Genomic DNA, 24,253 nt, shown 5'->3' on the forward strand with positions numbered 1-24,253 from the left:
CTTTAGTTTCCTAGATGTTACCCTGGGGTCCCTTGTGGCCTCCCAGACTATTACATGTCTGCTCTTGGAGTGATTTTTGTTGAATGAACACTCCTGAGGAGGCTAACAATGGTGTTGGACATCTTCAATTTGTACACAATCTGCCAGACAACCGACTGGTGGAGCCCAAACTCTTTAGAAATGGTTTTGTAATCCTTTCCAGCTTGGTGAGCATCAGCAACTCTTCTTCTAAGGTCCTCAGAAATATCCTTTGTTTGAGCCATGACACACTTCCACAAATCTGTGTTGTGAAGCTCAGAGTTTGACAGTGAAGACCCAGATTTCTCTTCTTTAAATAAGGCAGGGCCTCCCAGACTCACACTTCATTGTCATCCCATTGATTGAAACACTCGACTCTAATTTCCCCTTAACATTAATTGATAATCCTAGAGGTTCACATACTTTTGCCACACACAAATATGTGACATCGATCATTTTCCTCAATAAATTAACAAACAAGTTCAAAGTTTTTGTCTCATTTGTTTAACTGATGTTACTTAATGGTCAGGCACCATCATATCTTAAAGAGCTCATAGTACACTATTATCCCACTAGAACACTGCGCTCCCAGAATGCAGGCTTACTTGTGGTTCCCACAGTCTCCAAAAGTAAAATGGGAAGCAGAGCCTTCAGCTATCAGGCTCCTCTCCTGTGGAACCATCTTTCAGATTCAGTCCAGGGGGCAGACACTCTCTCTATGCTTAAGAGTAGGCTTAAAACTTTCCTTTTTGATAAAACTTATAGTTAGGACCAACCAAGCTCGCCTTGGACCAGCCCTTAGTAGTGCTGCTATAGGCCTAGACTGCCGGGGGACGTCCCTTGATGCACTGAGCTCCTCTCTCCATCTGTATGTATTCATCTACCATTAATGCATGTTACTAACTTGACTTCTTCCCTGGAGTTCTTTGTGCTTTCTCATCCGCAGGAAACCCCATGGACCAGGCTCTGGCCCGTGATCATGGGGACGTCCTTCTCTAACTGTTACTGCTGTTTGTTGTTGCTAGTCATGTATCTATTGGTGTTGTTGTTGTTGTGCTTCTCTGTGGTTTATTTTGACTCAATCCCACACACACCGTTCTGCTGCAAGAAATACTAACTAGAACACTGAATGTGGACTCATCCACTGCTGAGAATAGTCATCAATGTCTGCTAAAAAATACAGTGGCCAGCTATTTTGGGAAATGGCAAAGCCTTTATATAAAAATGAGTAGATATATCTGTGTTGTGTTGGTGTTTAAACGCAAAAAGACAAGAAAGGCACTTAAGAAAAATGAGCTGTGCGGCTCATAGAGAAGAGACTCTGTCAGGACCATGGAGCATAAAGGAACCAAAAGGTTTTTAAAGCTATCTTTCTTATCAATATTTTATTTCTTCTATCATTTCACCAAGTTAGTTACAATAATATGGGCATCATTTTAAAATTCATTCACATTTTTTTTTTTACATCTGCTGGGTATCATATTTGCAGTCAGAATGTTTATATAAAATTAAAGGTGATAATGTCTTCATAAAACAAGGGAATATGCAGCTTTCGCTCCAGTAAAAATACCATTTTCTTGAATTTTACACAGACTTCCTTTTACCTCTATGCTAATAGCAACTTCACACATATTTTCCCACATCTAGTTTTTGTAATGAGATCAAATTATTCTCCATTAGTAAAAAAAATTACTGTATAGAAATGTTTACAGTGGGTAACCCAGAATACTGGCACAGTAAATCAAAACATAAATCCAATGTACTGAGACAAACAGATGTGGAGATTTAACCAAATGTCATTTTCACAGGCAGAACTGTAAACTGTCTGGTCTCTGCTGCCCACTAGTGGATCAAATGAAAATCACAGAAGTCATTATTCAGAGAGAATGGCTAATTCAAAGTGTCTGTGTGTAAACAAGAAACAAAATCAGACACATTGTGTGTCAATCATTTATATATTTTTACATTGTTCCTTAAATATATCAATAAAAAGATCCCACCCTTTAAACATTCATGAACCTGAGCCCTTCAACTGTCAAACATGAATCCACAAAAGATTAAGAATAATTGATAGAGATCAAAGCAAATAAAAATCCCACAGTCTGTCCTGGTGTGATTCCACTGGGTGAACAGGTCTGAGAGGAACAACCCTGAGTAGGAGCAGAGGGGGGAAATGTCAGGGTGCCATAAAAGCTGTTTAGATTCAGCATTGCAGCAGAGAGAGCCTTCACATGCTCAGCTGGGATTTCTGATGCAGCACTGGGAGGTTTGGCTGATTTGGTTGGACTGAGGACTGCTGATGTTGACAGTGGCAGAGTAAGTCGTGAAGATGTGTCCAAGCTCCATCAACCCTGACCTGTGACAACACTTGCATGATTTAAATAAATCCAGGGAAGAGGTACTGCAGGAGGAGGACAATTCCCACCACCATGAGGCCACAGAAGAACAGCACCAGCCAGATAGGAAAGGATCCTTGAGAGAATGAAAACAAAAGGAGGTTAAGGTGAGAGGTCTGAGGTTATAATATGCAGTCTTAGTGTGTTCATTTGATAATGATGCAGAACTTACTTCGGTTGGGGACAGTGTGTACTTGACAGCGACTGTCCACAGCTACACTCAACATGGCTGTTTCATTGTTCCCTTTGATATTTCTGCCTTTCAGCGAGTCGGGCAGGAAGGCCAGGTCTGTCACAACAATGCCATGGGACTCCTGTACATAATACAACTTCTACACACACACACATAGCAAGACCAGGTTATCATCACATAACATGGCAGGTGTGTTGATTAATGTGTATCCATTCTGTATTTACCTGTAGAGAGAAAGCAATGTAGATGGCTACTGATCCTGTCACAGTTCCAAGGCCCAGAAATGTTCCCGAGTCACTGTCAGAGAGAAGGTTCAAGTTAACATCTCTGCTGCACGAAATAATATGGTTTATCCTAAAACGTACAAAACTAAAAGACCAAGCGCTTTTAAGAGAACAGTGTATATGTGACCAAGTATAGAGCATAGAACCACAATGCTTTCTGAGTAGTAACTGAGTTGTGTTTCCACAACACACTTCTTGAATACTGGACCAGGATTGGCTCCAAACTAGTTGTAATGTCACAAGTCATGGTAGTAGGTCCCCTCCTCTTTAACTCAGACTTCCAGTGAGCACAGAGAAACTTTCCACTCTTAGCAGATGAACGTGACAACAGCCATCTAGTGTCAAACTCTGCACATACAGTACATCACTCTGTATATTGAAGCTCAAACACCCAACTGAATGAACAAGAAGAGAAACATATTTTTGAGTGGAAGGGGACTTTAGATTTTTGCACGGTGGTTCTGGTAAGACTCCATTGTTCCCCCTATATTCATTCTGCAGCGGCATACCGCCACTGCAACATTATGAGCACTGCTGCTAAAATTTCACAAGATCATTAATATCAATGGGCTACCATCGATTTTCACTCACACACTGTGCAAGCATGATAACACCTTAAGTTGCCACGGCATTGTTTTGAGTCATCCTCCCTCTCCTCATTCTATGTGAAAGGTACTGTTATGAGTAGCATAGCTGCTTAAAGAGGACTTATTGTGCTCATATCAGCTCTAAATTCATTTCTCCACTAGAGTAGCTTTGCATGACTCACAGTTCAAAAAACTCCTTATTTATCTTTTAGTGGCCCTTTGTGCAGCTCCTCAGTATACACAGTTTCTCTTTAAAGGCCGTTTTAGCTCCTGTCTCTTTAAGGCCCCCCTCCCGATGAGCCCACTCTGTTCTGATTGGCCAGCTTTATATATCAAAGTTGTGTAACTTTACCGCCAGTGCAAACCCAACATGTCTTGCTTTACTGCTTCAAATTGAAAGCTTTTAAATGACTAAATAACAGGAGACTTTTATTGTGCAGAATTTACAGGAAGTGAAACGTGTTCCTCGCTAAAGGAGCAGAGGTTTGTTAGCAGTGCTAAAAACCGCAGGGAGGATTAGTACAAGTACAAACAGCCACAGTGATGATTTGTGACAGTGAATACGAGCAGAGCAGAGGAAAAGGTTAGTAAGTTGTCAGTGTGGCAGTAAATGTACAGTACAGACTACAATGTGTCAGTTAATAAATGCTGCAGCTTCTCAAGACCAAGAAAATAGTCATTTATTGTTTGCCCAACTGATGGAACAGTGAAGGGGGTTAGCCCCAAAGTTAGCGACAATGGGTTAGCCTAACCTGACCAGACTCACTTAAGGTGGACTGACCTTTAAGGTGGAACAGCTATTCTCATTTTAGTGTCAATCTCAGCCGCTCCTACTATAAACAGAGAATGGAGAAATTATTAGATATTCACGACAGGTCCTTCCCTGATTAGTCACACCCCTTTCACGTGACAATTCCACCTCATCGTCAGTCCAAGCAAAGAAATCTCTGGTCTTACTCTTTGCTATCGCTGTTCTTCCTCTGTAGTATAAGAAACCAACCACAGAGTAGACAATCTGCCTCCTGTTTACATCGGCACACACATGCCCAGTGTATGTGAATGGTCATGTGATATGCCTTTTTGGGCGTGTTAGTATGGACGGAGATTATTTCTGAAAAGGTTCTTAAACACGCGTATGGACAGAGATCATATTCGTTTTAAAACACTGTTTTAAAATGAACACGTATTAGTGTGGACCTAGTCTAAGGTGAGTCTCCTAGCATTTATTTTCACATATTATTATATAAACCTGAAGCCTACCTCACAGCCAAGCTGGAGATGACCTCAGCTCCACAGGGAGCTGTCAGCAGCCAAGCTGGAGATGACTCAGCTCCACAGGGAGCTGTCAGCATGGGCAGGAAGCTCTTGCCGTCCCACTTGGTGAGGTAACAAGGAGGAGGTTTTCTGTCTCGTTTATGGGGAATCTGGACTGTGTAAAGCCTCAGGGCGTCTTTTTGGTCCTCTACCTTTCCAAACCTGAAATACATGAAAATACGATCACGTGTAGTCACTGTCACATCATTCAGATGGATATGGTGAGGTGAACAGCTGGGATGCTCTTTCATAGAAGAATGTTTTCTTTTTACCTGCAAGCCATATATCGATAAGTCTTCTCAGCTATCTGAGGCATGGTTTCATTCCATTTAAGACCCATAGCCAGCTGGTTGCCACTCCATACACTGCAGGCAAAGTCCCGGCCAACAGTCACAAGATGCTGCAAGGGAGTGAAACACAATATATTGACCATTACTAAAAAATCGATATACCTGACATTATTAATAGCCTACATTAAGTATTCAGAGCAAGAGGAGTCAATGTGTAACCTTGTTCCCTGGACTCATATCCAAGTCTTCAATCTCCCCTTCATGCACTTTGAAGTCAAACTTCTTCTTCAGGGACGGAAACTGGAGAAAAGTCAAGAACATATAATCAAGGTCAAGACATCAGTGTATACGTCCAGAAACCAGTATATCATATATACCAGCTTATTAAGGTAAACAACTAAATTCTGTGGCAGCTTTTCAAAAAAACATTTGAGTTATCAAATACGTCATTTGAGGGACTTTAAAGAAGAAAATACAGAGTCAGGGTTTTTCCTGCATAGAGGAATTTTTTGGCACCCCCCAGAGAGGTTTTAGCAGTGCCAAAGGAAAATCACCAGCGCCAAAATGACAATGAAATGAGAATAAAAATAGCAATTCAAATCCTCTCCATTGTGTTTTTATTAGACTGCATGAATTCAGCCCAATTTTGACACAATTTTGTCGTCACCAACAAATTTCCAGTATCCGGCCCAATTATGAACATCGTGGGACAACAAACAGGTAAGTAGTGTGACATAATCAACAAACAGTGATGTGGCGCCTGGGACGCCCCATGACACACAACATAAGGAAAAGCGAAAACGAAAAGTCTAGCATGTCAGAATTTTTTGTATTTTCATCTAGTTTGACATCTCCTACGATGTGTTCCTTACGGCTTTATGTTATGTTCTTGACATGTTAACACATTCGTTATCTCAAGTTGTTTTTGAAGGATATACAGCCTATACTGTTCTCTTTGTGACACCCAGGAACAAGTCCACAATCGTTTTTCCTTTCTTTTCTTTTCCTTTTCGGAACATGACAGCCAGCATCACACATAGTGCTTCTGTAGCCGTGATTGACAATTTCTTGACCCTCATCCATGACAACATATGAGCTTATGCAAGGTTGTGAATAATGATTGGTTGGGGTCATACTTGTAGTGTTGCCAGTCTCCCGACCAAGACACTGCAAGAATTTATTACACTATGATTGCCAATGGGAGAGAGGGCTTCCTGTGATTTCTCATAAAATTTGATTTTATGAGAAATCACAAAATTACAAAAACACTAAATTACAACCACAGCGTACTTTTTGCGGCATGTCCTGCCTCCTGCACCCCTCTCCTAAACCAAATAGAGTATTTCTAGTAGGTTAGAACGCGTCTGATAAACTCTGCTGTGTGCTACATGTGTGAAAGGACAACTCCAGAAATGTCCAGACCTGATTCTCCGGACATTGTCTGGAGTTCATATGTGAAAGGGGCAGAGACAGCTATCCTTTATTCTGGATTACCAGTCACTGTAGAGTTACAATACAATACTATAACCCCCACCTCAATGCTTGTCATCCCATCAGGCGCGCATGAATGAAATTCAGCTTGTTTACAATTTATAAATATCATGAGTAACGTTACGCTATAAATGTGTATAAATGTGTATAAATGTATACATCTTTTATTCCAGAACTTGAGTGATATGTCAAATTTTTCTTAATGGCCACCGTCAGCTTATCAATCGGAGATTGTCTATGTATTTGTGGTTGGGTTAAGAGAGTGATTAGCAGTACAGCTAGCTAGATACTTCTGTCAATACTATTCTGTCAGGTTTCCTATAAGGTAGTTAAAGTAATGTTAGCCTACTTCAAGTCCTTGAATTGAGTGAAAAAAATCAAGTACTGGAATACCTGGAAAATCAACCATTTTGTGTTGGTTCTTTAAAAAGTTCTTGAAAATTAAAAATGTATTTTTTTCTTTGTTTTAATTATTATTCTCAATTTGAATACATTTCAGTATTTTTTGCTTCGTTTTGTTTTCAGCTTGATCATGAAGAGAGCAGGCACAATTGCAGCCTATTCTCAAAAGAGAAGGAGAGAGGAAGATGAGGGAGAAAGGTGAATGTTTATTAGAATAGCCAACCATTGGCTATATTTCTAAATAAAGCATGTAAAAGATAGGTGCTTCAGTGGTTCCTACAGGCCTAATCTTTTCTCTCTCTCATGACATTGAAGTAGGCCAGGAGGGTCAGGAGAGGCACTGGTAGAGGCCAAAAAAGGGATAGTGATAGAGTAAGAAGTTGAGCTAGGAGAAGCAGCTGGACAACAGGCATGAAGGTGAGCACCAGATCTGAGACTAAAAGGTTGAAAACTGAATGGAATTACATGAACTAACATTGTATTCTTTTGTTTTATTTTTTAGGAAGTCAAAGGAAAAGAGCAGCTATCATAGGGCCAGTGGGTTCGACCCAGAGTGGGTTCAAACCCATTACTGGTTGCACCACACAGACTTGGGCATGACCTGTGCAATGTGGACAAAGCACATCAACACGGCTGTTGTATGGGTAAGGCAGCCCCGCAAGACTTATAGGCTGGATTCTCGGCATCAGCCACAGGAACTCAGCAGTCCACAGGCAGGAAGTAGCAAAAGAAAAAAGGCTTAGAGAAGGTAATAAGTAATTACAGAGAAACATTAAGTATAACAATTGAATATGATGTCTGAAACAAATAATGTTATTTTATCTAGGAAGAACACTGGAGAAAGCCATGGCTCCCCAGATGGACACAGGGCATTAAGCACTGGAGGGTTGTTTTAAGATCATGTACGAGTGCTTAAAACAAAAGTGGCCTCACCACACCAGAGGAAGCCAGAGGAAGCTCTCCATGGCAGGGTTTTCATCATTTGCCATTGATGAAGCATCTGTGATGATCGGTGCATTTCCAAAAGTTCAGAATTATTTGGTTTAACACCAGTTTTAACATAATTTACTTCTAAATTTGTATTCAAATGGGTATCCCATTTCCAGGCAAAAAGGAAGTGGCTCACAGATATGTTCCGGGGCTTGATCACGGTCCACTACATGTACCACTGACTCAACCTGGCCATGTCAGCCTGCATCAGTCAGACAAAAAGGGTACCCTCCCTGGCACAGTACACAAGGACATTGAGAACCATCTTCTGGTTTTACCAGGGACCCAGCAACAGTACTGACAGCCTCCAGGAGATGGAAAATGTCTTCGACCTCCCACAATTAAAACTGCAGGTTCGATGAACTGCCATAATGACTGATACATATCTTTTATTATCATTATTACATTATATATCTGAGCGACTTTGTATGCAAAGTGTTACCTTTGCTTTTCAGGGAGGCAATCAGACAAGGTGGGAGAGCAGCAAGGAGGCAACAGATGTTGTCCGCCGGATCCTGCCAGCTCTGTTGTCAGAACTGTCCCTGCAGGCCAGGAAGGAGGCCACAGCTCAGGGGCTCTTCAACTTTGCCAAAAATGAGTTCTTCCCCACAGCCCTGTGTCTGATGCAGATAAGAGAGTGACTTTTCTTCATAGCATTTTCACTTTCTATTTCTAGACTGCTATTGCTATTGACTGCTATTGCTTTTCTACTCTTAACTGTCTTTACATTTAAGATGGTGCATGAGAAGCTGCACAGGCAGTTCCAAATATTCCAAAGAAAAAGTGGATCGGGAGGTATGTAGTTGTCCACTGTAGTTGTCAACAATAAAAGTCTAAAATAGTTACGCTACTGCTGCAGGTGCAGCCTGTTGAGTTCTCATTACATTACTAATGTAACAAAACTCATACAATCCCTGCGAAATGACTCGTTTCACTGTCAGAATTTGATCCATTCAATCTGATAACATTTGGAAAGTCTAGAAGAGCTGCACAATTATCGCCGTTCCAGTTAGCAGAGAGCTAACCAGAAGTTTGCTGTCTTGTCCGGTGGAAGTCCATGGTGCTGATTACCGTAATTACTGGTTATGCAGTAACAAAAAGTTAACAGAGCAAACCGAAGCAGATCAGAAAACAAGGAGGCTTCGTACTAAAATATGAGCAAATATACTCATCAAACAGAGGGAATTACAAATAAAGTCCTCTCTCTAATAGAGAAGTGTTTTTCATTTATTTATTTTTGTTTAATTAATTTACGTGATGCTAATTTATGCTAATAAAGTTAACCTACCTTCATAGTGTTCTGTAGTGTTTTTGATATTCCAAATTGTAGTTGTCTCTAGGTTGTTCAAATGGAAACACCCACTCAGCCATTAGCACAAAGCAAGAGTTTTGGGACGAATAACACCTGTGAGTCACACCGGATTCTGCTCTTATCTGGAGCCGTTTACTGGAAGGAGGAGAGCTCAGAGTTTATTTTTTAACTGCTGTGAACCAATCAGAAAATAACATATTTCTGTCATTCACAAGCATTCTCTCTCTCAGAAAGCTTTCCAGGCTGTCTCTCTGTCACTCACCCTCTCTCTCTCTCTTTTTTAAGTGACTCAGGAAACCCACAACAAAGCCTAACTTTTAACATTATTAAACAAAGAGAGATGTCGTCCGCTCCTCTCTCTCATGGCAGGGTTGTACAGCTCTGATCATGACTGCAGCCTAGAAGCCCTGCCCCGCCGCTGCAGAGCAGCTGATCGCTTGTTTATTCAGTTTATGTTTATTAATATTAATCATGCCGCATGTTCAAATTTCACCAAATTTGAGATGGCACTCCCTTTGTTCTCCAGCCATACACCCGCCAAGTGTGGAGTTGATGGGATGAACGGTTAAAGAGATACATGAAGGACATTCAGACAGAGATTCCTTCCTTTAGTAGATAGATTGTCCTCGCCTCCAAAATGAATCAAACTAAAGCAGTAAAGCACTCACACATGGCTGTTGTGGACATACTGTACTGAAAAGAACAACTAGACGGTGTTTACCTCCCAGACTCTGATGTATCCGTCTGTGCCTCCTGTCAGCAGAAGGCTCAAGTCAGGACTGAACCTGACCACCTTCTGGAGCGGGTCCTGAGGGTTCAGGTCTGACTGCACTTCAGCCAGACCAGTCACAGAGATGTGAGCTGTCTCATCTTTCATATCTGACATATCTCCAGATGCTGCGGCTCCATCCTGTCCACCTTTGTCTCCTTTCCCAGCTCGTCGCCTGGCATTACCCTGCTGCATGCTGTTCCCTGCGGCAGAGATGACACTCATTGTTACTCAATAACAAGTGAGAAACACACAGGGTGAACTCCGACACAAGTTTAATGTATATGTACAGTATATGAATGTAGGGGAAAGTCCCCTAATGTTTCGAATGCAGACGGTACAGATCCTCAGACAGACAGGACCAGCTCTTTCTTCAACCCCCCAGGAATGCTGGCCAACAAAACATCAGTGAAATGAAGAACATCCTGCAAACAGCAACGATCGAGATATGAAGATCCCTGCTAAACCACCACCGACCCATTCCACCTTTGACCCTGAGAGCCAGCAACATGGAAAGACCAATTCACAACCCAGTGTGAGCTGTTAGCAAAAGCTGTTAGCTTATTGCCCTTTTTTGGCTTTTATTTTTATCTTGTTGTTTTTTGCCATGCTGTTTGAATGCTTGCTCTTCGCTACTCTGAAGATGTGAACCAGAACAATAGGAGGTGAAACATCAAAATCTAGAGTCATGAATTAAGGATCAAGACTAAGAGAGCATAAAGCAGGTTCCAATGGGAACTTTCCAAATCCAGACCGGCCACCTTATTCATCATTTCCAGATCCAGACTCCAGCATCTCACCCCAGCACATCGAACTCCATTCTCCATGAGAAGGCACCCCAGGGACCAAAAAAGTATTTCTACACAACTTTCATCAACTAGCTTAAACCCTGGCACTTTCATAATTTCTAACTTCAACAGAACTAAACTGTTGTACCGTTGCTTCTCAGGTAACAGTCATCTAATCTGTTTATCAGGCCACTCATACAAACTACATCATAGGTAACTCTGCATCATTCAATCAAATCATTCAGTCACAATTATTGACAGTTGTTATTTTTGTATATTCCTTTAAAGCAGAGATTAGAGGTTCCTGTACTGAGAATTCACAACTTCTGGTTATGAGACTGATTCATTTCATACTAATTTCTCTTCAGTTGAAGAGTGGCGCCCCCAATAATTTTACGAGTGCAAATTATTTAATTTCTTAAAGTAGTGCACCTTACATGAATGAGGCTGGTATCAGTACTCTCTACTGTTGTAGAACAGTTTATGGGTAGCCCTTCTCCTCAAATAGTTCTTAATGCCCATTTTAATCAGATTTCTACAAATATGCACAAATATGGGTTGTGGAGAAAGTTTGTGTACTGTGGTTTGGATGAAGTTTCACAAAAGAATGCACAGAGGTTCCGACCAAAACCTGTCAACAGCCTCATAACTGACAGGGACTAAATTATCCCAATTTGATTGGGAGACCTCTAGCAGCAGAATTTGCATATTGTGCTTTTAATTGAATCCATCCAAGTAACTGCATATTAAAAAATGATTATGGCTAAGTAAATGAAGAAGCACATTAATGTACTTGCACTCAATGAATAAATCTGCCACTTATCAAATATGTGCATTATATGTGGCATATTGTTTGATGCGGGTATGCTTCATATTGTAGCAGTGGACCTTACCATCTTTAGCAGCAGCTTTGCCACCTTCTTTCTGTGTGCAGTGTTTAAACCTCATCAGGCAGCAGGTCCCGTCCTGGCCTGCAGCAATCACACCATTACCTACAGCCAGATTCATGGTGGCACGTGTGTCAGTATCATGAGAGTGAAGGAGGCTGGCACTGTACTGGTGTTCTCCAACCAGCTGTAGGTCCAGGAAGTGCTGAAACACACAGTCAGGAGTCTATTACTGCTGCAACACTTTTACACTCTCATAATGGCTGTAATCTAGACTTTCATTCATACACTTTTACTAAATGTGCTCTAGTTTAAATATTCCTTTTAAAATATACATGTAGTCATACTATACCCTATTCTACAGCACACAGTACTTACCACAGCATTCTTTATGCCTGTCTTGGAAGCCCCTCCTCCTCCTGCTGTGATCACCAGTCCTGTTTTAGGGTCAACTTTAATGGAGTATAAGGGAAAGGGGGCTCTGTACAGATCTGGCACCCTCTGCTTCCCCATTTTTCTATAAGTCACTCACGCTTCTTCATAAAATCACTGCATTCAAGCACACCTGTGGAAAATAGAGAGTGTTAGGGTGCTTTTCATTCTACTAACGTGTCTCCTCACTTCCCTCACTCACGTCTCTTCCTTGCATCTTAGCTCCTCCCAGCGAGGATGTGGGAGAGAAATGCGAGGAAAAGACACAGGGCCGGAGGAAGTGAATTCACCAAATGGGACGTCTTCGCTCACTCCAGCATCATTTTGAGGATACAACAACTACCCATGATGCACAGCACCTCAACTGTCAAATATTTAGAAGTCAGCTATCAATATGTAGAGATTAGTAACTAGTGAAACAGTTTAGAGTTTAAACTAAATATTCATTACCATTAATCAACATTAATCAACTGTTACTTAATCATTTCTACATATTGATAGCAGGAAGGAAAACACCTGGTGACTGCTTCAATTTTTGTCATTTGAATAAGACACAAATAGACAATTTAAATCTGTTCATTACAGAGCCGCCATAAAGATGCAAGAAAAACAGCTGTAGCCTGCAGAATATGTGTAAATAAAATATAGTTCATTTAGTTTGTGAAAGTCTGACGTCCTGTTCAGGTTCAGGATATTATAGGAGACATGCAGCTGTATGATGTCATATCCTCCTGAAGGAGCTGAAACATACTGAAACAGAAAAGAAGCCTTTTGGCTTATGAAGAAAATAATAGTTAAAAGAGTTTTATGATTGATTCATGATTCAGTCATTTTTATTTTATGAATAAACATAATCAACTGCTGTAGGTGCTGTCATTCCTGTTCCACAGGTAGTTTTCCTGACCTGCTGTATTACAACCACAGCCCGACTGTTTACTGTCCCAACAGATCAGCTGACCAATCAAACACATTGGATCAAAGGAGTGTTGCCGTGAGGTAAAACATTTCTGCGTAGGATAAACCTGCCGTTCCTTGCTCTAAGCTCCTCCAGGGGCCTCCACTCTCCTTGCTCCTTCAGGTGCATTTAAGGGATTGGAACATCCTCCATGATGGTGGAGGGAGAACGATTTCCAGGTCACGGTAGGAGAGAGGACGCAAGGAAGCATAAGTTAGTAGTTTATCTTTTACATCCTCTGTCCCCCACCTGCTGGGGGTACAGGGAGATTGCTGCACCTCTGCAGCAGCTGTGTTTAGACATGCTAATCTGTCAGGCGTTCAGGTACTAGCCCTGTCCAAAACCTGGATCTGTCCAGAAAACACTATTTTCTGTTGACTCCACTTTCTCAAACACATCCCGCTCTGTTGGGCATGAAGGAGGTACGGGGGTCCTCATTTCCAAAGACTGGAAATTCACTAAGCTTTCTCCGCAAAGCAACAATTCCTCCTTTGAATACCATGCAATCAGGGTTATTGTTCCTAAAGTAGGTTAAGCTATTTGTGGTTGACATATACCGCCCACCAGGGTGTCAACTAGACAGGGGAACTTTGTAGTCAAACTAGACATGTTACTCTCAGCCATTCCTGATGATGACATATCACTGATTGTCAGAGGAGACATGTATATCCATTCTGACAAAACCCAAGCAGCTGACTTCCTGTCACTTCCTGCCACTGTCCTCCATCCCTCCCACACACAAAGCAGGCAATACTCTTGATCTGATTTTGAATCGGAACTGCTCCACAGCAAATCTGACTGTCACCCCCCTACATCTATCTGACCACTTCTTTATTCAATTCACCATCTCCTTACCAGAACATCATCACGTTCCTCTACAATTGGTCTTGTTCCACCGGCAGAACAGCTAAGACCACTTACTATCAGAACAAGATCTGTGGCGCCACAGACACTCGGAAAATGCTCTCTACTTTTAACTCACTCCTCAATCCGCCTCCTCCTACACCCTCCACTCTGCTCACTGCACACATGTTCTTTATTGACAAGGTGTCTGCCATCAGTAACCAGTTCTCTGAGCCTGACCAACTCAGTCTGCAGCTGCCAGCTAACACTCTGACCAAGGAGGAAGTCTCCAAACTTCTGTTGGACTCTCATCCCACTACCTGTCCACGGGACCCATGATCATCCAACCCTCTACAGACCATTTCTCCCACACATCATTAACTCCTTGCTTACAATGGGTGTGTTCCCCACCACATTTAAGCAAGCTCGAGTCACCACGATGCTCAAAAAAAAACTACACTCGAATAGGCCCAAGTTGACCAGGTCCTGTGACACAGTTCCAGCCGCTATCAAGCACTCTACATACCAATGACATGAATGTAATGTCAGCAACTGTTTCAATTTTACCAGTCCTGCAACATGATTTATATACAGTGTCCAGTCATTATTAATCCAGCCAATGTCAGCTAGAGAAAAAATGATAACAATACCTGTACAATTACGAAGCTGAGTTTGTGTAATATCAACTATAAAATACAAGCAATGAACTTCTGTTTTGGAACTCAAAGAATAACTCTGGTGATTTTCTATACTTTTCTTCTGGTCAACAATTATCATGTTTGGAGCCAAACCAACATGAAGTGATTTTAAGTATTGCGTATGTATATCTTATTCCTCTGTGCCAGAGACGTCCCTCGCTGTCTAAAAACTATCAAAAACATTCAGTGAGCCACACCATTGCACTGGGTGACATGTTCCTTCATTATGAAGGTCACATTAGTTTGTTTAGAAACTTGTTTAGGCTCACATTTTCAGTCTCAGAAGAGTAGTTCCGTGTAGGGATGATACCACCAAGCATGTGCTGGAACGGGATCTGACATACCAGGAACTTCTCTCCTGCAAGTTACAATCTCATCGCTGTTTTTACTCTTTGAAGCCATTTCTAAACAACTACCGTAACCACTGTCTTCAGGGACGAAGGATCATGTCAAACAGTGCAGCGGTGTGACTCATTGATGTGTTTTTAATAGTTTTTGGACAACAATAAAGCACTATGGCACAGAAGAATAAGATATGGTTTGGCTCTGCACATAGAAAAGTGCCACCCAAATCATGTCCAAAATATCAAAAAATACTGTGAGAGTAGGATTGTAGATTATCACCACAACAGAGCAGTGAAGTGTACTGCGAGCGAAGCTGCTTTTGTCTGATTTAAATCATTATAAACCTCAGATTTTGGATTTTGGATTGTTCATGGCATGCAATAGAAAGTCCAGCACATTCAAAACAGTGCTGCCTGGATCCCAGTGGGAGTGCGAAAACACAAACATATAACACAAATTCTGTTTTCACTGGCTCTCTGTCTCCTTCAGGAATGACTACAAAGTCCTGTTACTCACATACAAATCCAGGAACTGATCATACCACAAACCTCCACCTGCACCCTCAGATCTGCCATGCTTGTGGAACAGCTTCTCTGATCATCTGGGGACAGCACAGAACCTAGACTCTTTTAAATCAGTCTAAAAACCTTTTCCTTCTATTCAGGAAGCCTTTTTCATCTTAATTCTTATTTTCTTTATGTCGTGTATTGTATGTTTTTAACAGCATGTAGCATTTTGGGATTCACTGCAAATACAGTACACTACAGTACACATTCAGTGTATTATTATTATATCAGTTTAAGCTTGATGTACCTGTTAAATTGGCAATTGAGTGTATATATTGAGCAGTATCCCTGAGACATTCTACCAGCTTCAGAGTGAAGTTAATCAAGTGTGTTACCAGTAAATCACTGTACATGCCTTTGAGAGACAGCAGCATATAAAAGATATTTACCACTGAGTCTGTCACATGGTTTACAAAAGAAATCTGATTTTGATTGTACGTGCTGCTCTAGTGTTAGCAAAAGCTAGAAGAAGCACAAAAAACCGTCTAGGACTGATGGCTGTGTCAGCCTCTGCTGGATAGAAGTGTACCGTTAGTGAACAGCAGCAGATAGTCCAGTGTTGTCCTCTTTCTCCTGCAGGTACCTGCGCTAACAGCTGACGGACATGAGCACCGTCACCACAACCATAGGTAAATTAATGAATGGTGACAGTTTTATATAAACAGCTTTTCTGTTTTCACCGGTAACGTGACAACACGACAGTATTATGTGATGTAGCAACCGCTAAGTACAGCTAATCTGTCAACTGCTAAAGCCTATAGTTAGCACTACATCCTGCTAGCATACTAGCTCTTGTTATTTAATTTGTCTCCTACCTGTGTAAATGCTCCGGTTTGTCTTCCGTTGTTATTTTACCAGATAGCTAAGTACTAAATCAGATGATATCATTATGAGCTGTCAATGAAAAAGGCTTATGATGAAGAGGAAGAGCTAGCAGCTAGAGGCTACACTCGACTGCCACTTCCCTACCTACACGTCAGCAGCAGCGTAAGGTAGCGTACGCTGCGCTCTGACGTCACCAAAAGGTTTTTTGTTGTTGTTGTTGTTCGTCTGTTGTTTCTTAATTATTACTATACAACTATTGTGCCTTGGAAACATTTGGCAAAATGTGTGTTGTAGAATCCAAGGTAATAATCAATAACAATTTTGCAAAGAAAACATCTCAGTCTAAAAAGTTCAACATCAAAATAATTTGGGTAAAAGGATGATAAATACTTTCCTTTTCTAATCTGCAGAAGTCACAAGAACATTTATTAATCAACCTGAACCTCTCCAGCACGTTTAATGGGTGTATTTGGTATAAACCATAAAGGACCAATCAACCTTGTTTTGCCAGTCCATTTATCAATGCAGAGATGACACAAAATATCCTGAGAGGAAGAGTTACACCTTGAGCATTTGTCTAGAACAATGTTAAATTCTCCTGAGTTCCCAGAACTGATGCAGCTAAAATGTTCATAAATTCATGAATGATTAATTTCATGTTACATGTTGCTCTTAATGTATAGTATTGTCGTATTTTATTGTATTGTATTGTATTTTTGATATTATGTTTTGTTATTGCATTGAAAGTTTATGTAGTGTCATTGCCGACACTTACAAGCTGCAAAAAGATTAAATTAAAATTTTCACAGTACCTACCACTTACCGCTGTTTGATTATCAGCTGATAGAGAAATCAATATCACACAACTCAAATGCTGCCTGCACTCCCTTTAACCAAGTGTTAACCAACTAAATGACAGGTGTGGGGTCACTCTCCTAATTTTGGGGGATTTGTCCTGTTTTATGTGATTATTTGCAAAAGGTATTTTAAAGTGCTGAAAGTTTTCTAAGGCACTTAAGAAAAGAACTAACCAGATCTGCTCTTAGTTATCTTTGGCTGTTTTTATATGATATGAGGTTTTTCATTTTACAATGATAATCATCATCATTCTCCATGTTTAAAAATATGGTTAAATTAGATGTTTTTTTTTATCATTCAAATACAACAACTATGCAGATTTAATTCTGAAACACAATAAGTGTGTCGGATGTTTGGTGGCCTTTCTTTAACTATCTAACCTGAGACCATTTGAAATATCTGCCCCATTCATAGTCATCTTTCATCTGGTAATCTGCAACATTCACATTCTCAATTTTACATTTTAAAATGTACTTGTTTGGTCTTTTTGTTCAATTTGTAAAATTTGAAAACAAAAATAAAATAGGTTTTTTTGTTTTTTTAAAGGGTAAAATCTAAGAATTTCATAGTATGTTGTCTAAATGTTGTGTTTCCATGTGTGGCCTTAGATGGTCATATATACACAATAAAATAAATGTTTCATTCACAAGTACTTAAATTAAAGAAGCTCATGTTCAATGTTTTCATATAATTTACTTCACTCCAGTGAGACGCACATTATGTCAAGGGACAATTCCTCAATTTGTCCCATGCATCTTTTTGGCAGTGCAACAATTTAAGTTGTTTCTGAAAATCAAGTAATGCTCATATGGATTATAATGCATGTTCTGATTCATTTCTTGTTTGGATTATAACAGCTATTCCAGCTGTTTTCTCCTAAAACACAAGCCTGACACACAAATTTGTGAAATGTCAAATGAAGCAGCGTACTTTAATCCAACACTTAGTCTGTCTCCACCATCAGTACTCCTGGCTGCTCATGTTGAAGCATACAGTTTATTAATTATGGTGATGACTGTTCTCTGTGGTAATCTGTCTCCCACAGTAACATCGTTTGGGAAATCCAGAGGTAAATTAATTACTCATGATCCATCCATAAGCCTGGCAATTCCCTGTGGACGACAGCACATCTGAGACAAAGGTTAATTCAACATGATTCCCCAGACTAAAGGTGACATGTTCCTATCATGTAGTCTAGTCTCTTAATCTGCACACACATAATTAGGCAAGTGCATGTTTCTGTGTTTTTGTACTGTGACCTTGATAGTCAGTTTGGGACACTAACAGCTGGTAGATGATGCTGAAAAAATGTTTCTGGTTGATTGCCAACTATCTGTGCATTGATCAAAGGTTCAGAGCTGTGTTTCAATGGAACAATCAATACAGGATTACTGGCAGTGTGGTGTCATTGAAAAGAGCTGGTGTCAGACAGGTTACATGTAGAAACATGAATATACTGTAAGTGTTTTATAGCACTGTACAGTCATATCTTTCAAGCTCAGGTCTCACTGCATGTTATAAGATTCAAGTGGTTCTAAATCAGGTGCCCTTAAAGGATGGTTTCAGAGTTTTTCAAGTTTGTTTTAAAACAACAGTCAGGTGCCCATATGAACTTTGAAACAGGTTTTGCTTGTTATAATTATTCCTCCCATTCATACTGGCAATTAAAATATTCCTTCCTAATGCACTTTCAGTAAAAGTGATGGGGAACAAAATCCACAGTCCTTGTTTTGTGCAACAATGTATACAAAAGTTTATTGAAGTTAATATGAAGCTTCAGCAGACTGAGTTAATCAATTCAACTGGGTAACTTCCAAATTTTGTCCTAAAAAAGCTGTAACTTTGGAAAATATCCACTTGATTTGACTAGTTTGGATGACTGAAGCCTCATATTATCTTCAGATAAACTTCTGAATAGCTTTTTGCACAAACAAGGACTGTGAATTTTGTCACTTATGTTGTAAGAGAATCAGGAAGGAATCTTTTAATTGCCAGTATGAATAGGAGGAATAATTATAGTAAGCAAAACCTGTTTCAATGCTCATATGGGCACCTGATTATAATTGCTTCGAGACAGACTTGAAAAGTTGTGAATCTGTCCTTTAAGGTTAGAATAGGTATCCCACAAGGGTCTATTCCTGGACATCTTTTATTCACCATACACATAAACAATATCAACTCTGCCGCCCCAATTTGTGATGTACATTTTTATGCAGATGATACTGTTTTATATGCCATTGGCTCTTATCTTAATCTGGCCATTGCTAGTCTACGGCCTGCTTTTGACACACTTCAGATCTTTCTCATCATGCATACAGTACTGGTCAAAAGTGTGGATACACCTTCCCATTCACTTCAATATGAAAGTGTGTCCAAACTTTTAACCGGTACTGTAAGCTTGTTTTAAATTCTGGCAAAACTAAATGTATGGTATTCTTAAGGCCACCTAACCCCTGGGACACATTGGATGCGTGAGCAGCACGTGTGTGTCGTGGAACCTCTTGCGCCCATGTTAACAGGTTAGAGTGGCCACACTGCCCGCGACACGCGCGTCTCACGCAAGACTTCTTCATCGCTTCATCTAGAGATTCAAGGTCTCGCCTATTTTCTCCGCATGGCGCGCGCGGTTCTCAGCAGAAATAGACAGGGAAAACGAGAAAGATAGGGCAGCCAGTGCCAGAAGCGCTGCAGCAGACACGCTTCCTGTGTGGACACTGCAAGCGTGAGAGACGCAGCAGTTCAGCGACGCACACGCACTGCTGAGGTTCACGCATCCAGTGTGTCCACTGGATGATACGCGCGTCTCACGCGGGCAGTGTGGCCGCTCTAACCTGTTAACATGGGCGCCAAAATGAAAAGCAAGAGGTTCCGCGTCGCACACGCGCTGCTCACGCATCCAGTGTATCCCACTATCTGGCCTTCTGCCCATATCCATACCCTTCAGAGTTCTGAAATTAAAAAATACTTGGGAATCTCTCTGGATACCAGACTCAATTTTAAGACCCATGTGGAACACCTGTGAAAAAAAACTGAAATTAAAAATTGGATTTTTCTATAGAAACAAATCATGTTTCTCTTCTGCTAGTTGGAAGACCATTGTACAATCTACAATTATGTCTACACTTGATTATCGCGGTATTGTATCTAAGCATGTTTCTCCCTCCACCTTATAGCCTCTTGACTCTATGTATCACAGTGAGCTGCGCTTCATACATACTTCATACTTCATACTACAGCTGATAAATTCCTAAATCACCATTGCATCATATGTGAAAAGTTGGGATAGACCTCCTTTACAGAAAGAAAGGAGCTGCATTGTATGTTTATTTATAAGGCTCTACTGCAAAAACTGCCTCATTACCTCTGCTCCATGGTCAAATATAAATACAGTACATACAATATTAGATCACAGGACATTTTAACATTAACTGTACCTCTTGTTAACACCGAATGAACTTAGAAAATGTTAACTGTATAGGTTTATACTTGTACACAGCTCTCTCTCGAAAAAGAGATCCTGATCTCAATGAGACTACCTGTATAAATAAAGGATTAAATAAATTATGTTTTGGTGTAGGAGAACTCATTTTTTTCTATTTTGACAATCACAAGCAAAGACCAATGACAGGCCACAAATTGGTAATGTTGTCCAATCAAGATGGCAAGAACAAAGATCTAAGTGACTTTGAAAAAGGGTTTAAAGCTCACTGTGAATGGTTTGATTAGTATATAAATGAGAACAACACATCATCCAAATAACAAATGAGGGAGCATCTTTTGGAACAATGTCACACACTTTGAGAAACTATGAGGAGATCTATAGTCACCCTCAAGTCCAAATGAAGTCACAAGTCAACTGTGTTGCAGTCAAACTGCTGGTCCAGGGCCAGACCTGACTATGTTAGTGCCCTAGGCATCATTTTAGATTGAGACACTTGTTTTGTAACATAGTGTTTATATTTTGTAATCAGTCTGCACAGGCACATAGACACACAATGCATGCTCACACACACTAAATATGCTGCCAAATATAATAATAACGCTATGGTACATTTAGCTATTGGTGAGCACTTTGTTTTTACAGTTTAGATCTGTCCTGTGATGTATTTACTTTACTTGTTTTATTTTAAGAGTGAAAAAACTACACAAGGGAGGGGTTTTCCAGTCCATCAGCACTTTGTTCCAACCAATCTGTTTAAAAGTCATTGGTTTCCCATGCAGCTATGATTTGGGTTTAGAAGCATAAATGCCATGTGTAATGGACAGCAAAAGATTTGGGTTTTACTGCAAAACATTCAAGGCTTAAGCCCCGTTAGTCAACCCCTGGCGCCATCTCCATGTTTGATGCCCTAGGCTACTGCCTATGTGGCCTATGCCAAGGGCTGTCCCTGTGTCTTTTATGACTTGTCTGCAACTGAAATCAAATTCAAATGAATCATTTCCACTTGACTCCAAGTATACTAAACAGTAACAATGCTACAAAAGTCTTAAAATGAACGTGTTAAACCTCTAGGACAGCTGTGGCTCAGGAGGTGGAGCAGGTTGTCCATTAATCTCAGGGCTGATGGTTTGATCCATGGCTCCCCCTGTCCACATGTCTAAGTGTCCTTGAGCAAGACCATTGACTGTATATAAATATGGACAACACGTCTCCACTTCCTATCGCTTTCCAAAACTGAAGTCAAAATATCTCCTTCCCAGCAGCTGCCATCTTGTGTGTGTGACATCATTTAGAGCCAGAATCTGCGCAGTAGATAGTAGATAGAAAATGAGAATGGATTTAGTTTTTCAGTTTTAGACATTGACTTAGAAATGACATTAGAAATGACTTTTCCTGGGACACCTGTTGAACTCATAAATCAGCAGGAAACATGTGGACATTCAATAGTAGCACATTTTCCTCCTAAAACAACTTCTGTCAAAGAGTCCTTGAGCAAGGCACCAGACCTCAACTGAACATCATTGATTCACTTATACTTGAACAGAGGGTGTTCCTGAAATCAACTACAAACAAACAAAATAAAGCTAAGTGAACTTTACCCGGTTAAATAAAGTTTTTTTAAAAAAGGAGGCGTAATTGTAATCACAGTCTGAGGCCGAGCCATAATCAGTCTGTGGAGAGGCTGCCATCCTTTATCCACACATGGACTGATACAAATATATATGTGTCATGAAATGTGCTACTCAGAGCCATAGTAAGACTCTGTACAGTGTTCTTACACCATACTTGTGATCCTAAGCTACAGGAGGATGGAGGGAAGGAGGTGATGGTTTAGGGGGCGGGGACACTGGAGGAGAAATGTGGAGATGGAGATGTGGCCGCGTCAAAGTACACAGAAAACGCTAGAACAAGTGCGGAAACTCTATAACCTGTTCCTTCAAAATAAAAGCATGATACGTAGCGCTCTAATGGACACCAACATTTTAAAAAAAGCGATTCATATTTGCTGAAATGGGGTCGAAAAATCTTAACTCAAGGTCCGCTTACTAGCTTTTTCCTGTAGTTTTCAACCGCATCTCATTTCAGCCATCTACATCACTGAATGGGGTTTGCTGAGTTGTAACGGATTTAGCTCCGGTGTCAGTACATAATCTTCATGGCAAGTGGGCCAACTCCATCCACTGATAAAGGTCAGTAGATATGGTTAAAAGCTATGGAAGAACTAAGATTTTTTTGGTAGCTACAACTATTATTTCCAAGATCAAAAAATGAGCTTTTATGCTCAACTTGCTGAGATGTAGTAAAGAGTAAACATATCTAAAGTAAACTAAATTTCCAAAACATAGATTATAAGGTTATAGGCACTCCAGGCCACGGCTTATCCATTCTCCTAAACCCAATACAGATGTGTGAAAAGACTTCACACATCTGTATTGTGCTCAAAAAAGGTTGAAAAGCGATATTTGCAAACAAAGGTTTTTATTTCGAAATGGACCGGAAATTGTATGTGTAATGCTTGTAGCTTCATAGTGAAGCTGTTCCCTGTCTTCTGCGGAAAACACCCAAGACCAAAAAAGCTGGAAGCGGGGGTTTGTGTACCCGTCGAGGCGAGTTTCTATGAGCCATTTTATCTTTCCATTAGACTGAGGTAGAATATATGCAGGCTGCTGTGTTTCAGGCGGGCTGATCACACCCACATCTGGCCAATGGGAATAACGTTAGCACCCATAGGAGACGAAATCCGGCTTTACACACGGTAAGCGGATGCATCAGTGTAGATTATGTACGTGATTTTCACAGGGACAAAATATCAGCTTCCAGATGATCAGGTTAATTAAACAAAGACAGCAGACATTGTAATGATGGACAGTAAAGAGCCAACATGAAAATCATATTCAGATATTATCTGTCAAACATAACGTTACAGAGTTAGACGAAGGGATGCTAAAGCAGCCATCTAAACAGGTTTGTTGGATGACTAAGTGGCGGCTTCAGCCCCACATTGATCCTCTTTATCACTTGAGAACATTCTGACAGTTTGCAGCTTTGACACTGTGATTATTGTCACAGTCTTTAATGTTTCAGCAACAGGAGCCTGTTGTTTGTGATGTGTTTTCACCACCTGTGTGTTTGGCAGAGCGCAGCATGTAAGTAGGTAGGCCTGCAGCAGAGAGCCTGACGCCCAAATCTGCCAATTTAAGGTTGTCTTGCTCTATCTACAAAAGTACAAACCCCGCAAAAATATCACTCGTGTATTTTTTAAAAAAGCTTGGCAGTCAATTTTTCAGTCGGGCATACATATAGCATACCAGGTTCAAATGTTTAGCTTGAATATAGTAAATGCTCACCTCAATGTAGGGGCATTTTGAATAAACATTGTGAAGGGAATGCTAAAGAAACCTGTTCAAATTTTATTGAAAAAAGATGATTGGCGGATTGGATGTATGTTGAGGTGAAGTGTGACTCTTGAAATTTGTGAAATAAATAATAAGTCATGTTCTTCTAGGAACAGACAATGTTTAATAAACAGCTAGATTTTGACATAGATGTTGGCATGACGAGAGCGGCT

General features: G+C 40.5%; 2 protein-coding genes across 7 annotated transcripts in view; one reads left to right on the forward strand and one right to left on the reverse strand.

The window, feature by feature from the left end:
• Positions 1-1,384: 1,384 nt before the first annotated feature.
• Positions 1,385-16,557, reverse strand: preb (prolactin regulatory element binding). Of its 3 annotated transcripts, none has more exons than XM_067602533.1 (11): positions 16,376-16,557; positions 16,090-16,155; positions 12,100-12,286; positions 11,728-11,926; positions 9,999-10,249; positions 5,302-5,382; positions 5,065-5,192; positions 4,739-4,954; positions 2,832-2,904; positions 2,587-2,746; positions 1,385-2,490 (listed from the first exon to the last, which is right to left on the reverse strand). In XM_067602533.1, the coding sequence occupies exons 3-11, from the start codon at positions 12,232-12,234 to the stop codon at positions 2,396-2,398; spliced, it is 1,338 nt and encodes a 445-aa protein (XP_067458634.1). In that variant the 5' UTR covers positions 12,235-12,286; positions 16,090-16,155; positions 16,376-16,557; the 3' UTR covers positions 1,385-2,395. The 3 variants fall into 3 exon arrangements, with proteins under 3 accessions (XP_067458634.1, XP_067458635.1, XP_067458633.1); XM_067602534.1 differs by lacking the exon at positions 16,090-16,155 and having other exon boundaries at positions 4,739-4,761; positions 4,804-4,954; positions 16,376-16,556; XM_067602532.1 differs by lacking the exon at positions 16,090-16,155.
• A 6,662-nt stretch (positions 16,558-23,219) lies between these two features.
• Positions 23,220-24,253, forward strand: part of adcy3a (adenylate cyclase 3a) — a 44,586-nt gene continuing 43,552 nt past the window's right edge. For 3 of the 4 annotated variants that reach the window (XM_067602535.1, XM_067602537.1, XM_067602538.1), the window contains exon 1: positions 23,220-23,440. The gene's annotated coding sequence lies outside the window, so the exon portion shown is untranslated. Of the gene's footprint in view, positions 23,441-23,487; positions 23,650-24,253 lie in introns of those variants that run through there. The other variant, XM_067602536.1, reaches the window with a different exon arrangement.

Source organism: Thunnus thynnus, chromosome 10, assembly GCF_963924715.1.
Source record: "Thunnus thynnus chromosome 10, fThuThy2.1, whole genome shotgun sequence".
Classification (NCBI taxonomy): Eukaryota; Metazoa; Chordata; class Actinopteri; order Scombriformes; family Scombridae; genus Thunnus; species Thunnus thynnus.

What these genes read in the sequence shown, in the direction of transcription:
- preb (XM_067602532.1), bottom strand. Translation starts at nt 12,234, where the DNA reads ATGGGGAAGCAGAGGGTGCCAGATCTGTACAGAGCCCCCTTTCCCTTA. An exon ending in CAAAGCTGCTGCTAAAGATG is followed by an intron (nt 10,250 to 11,727) that starts GTAAGGTCCACT and finishes TCTCTGCCGCAG; the next exon opens with GGAACAGCATGCAGCAGGGT. An exon ending in ACACACTGTCCCCAACCGAA is followed by an intron (nt 2,491 to 2,586) that starts GTAAGTTCTGCA and finishes CATTCTCTCAAG; the next exon opens with GATCCTTTCCTATCTGGCTG.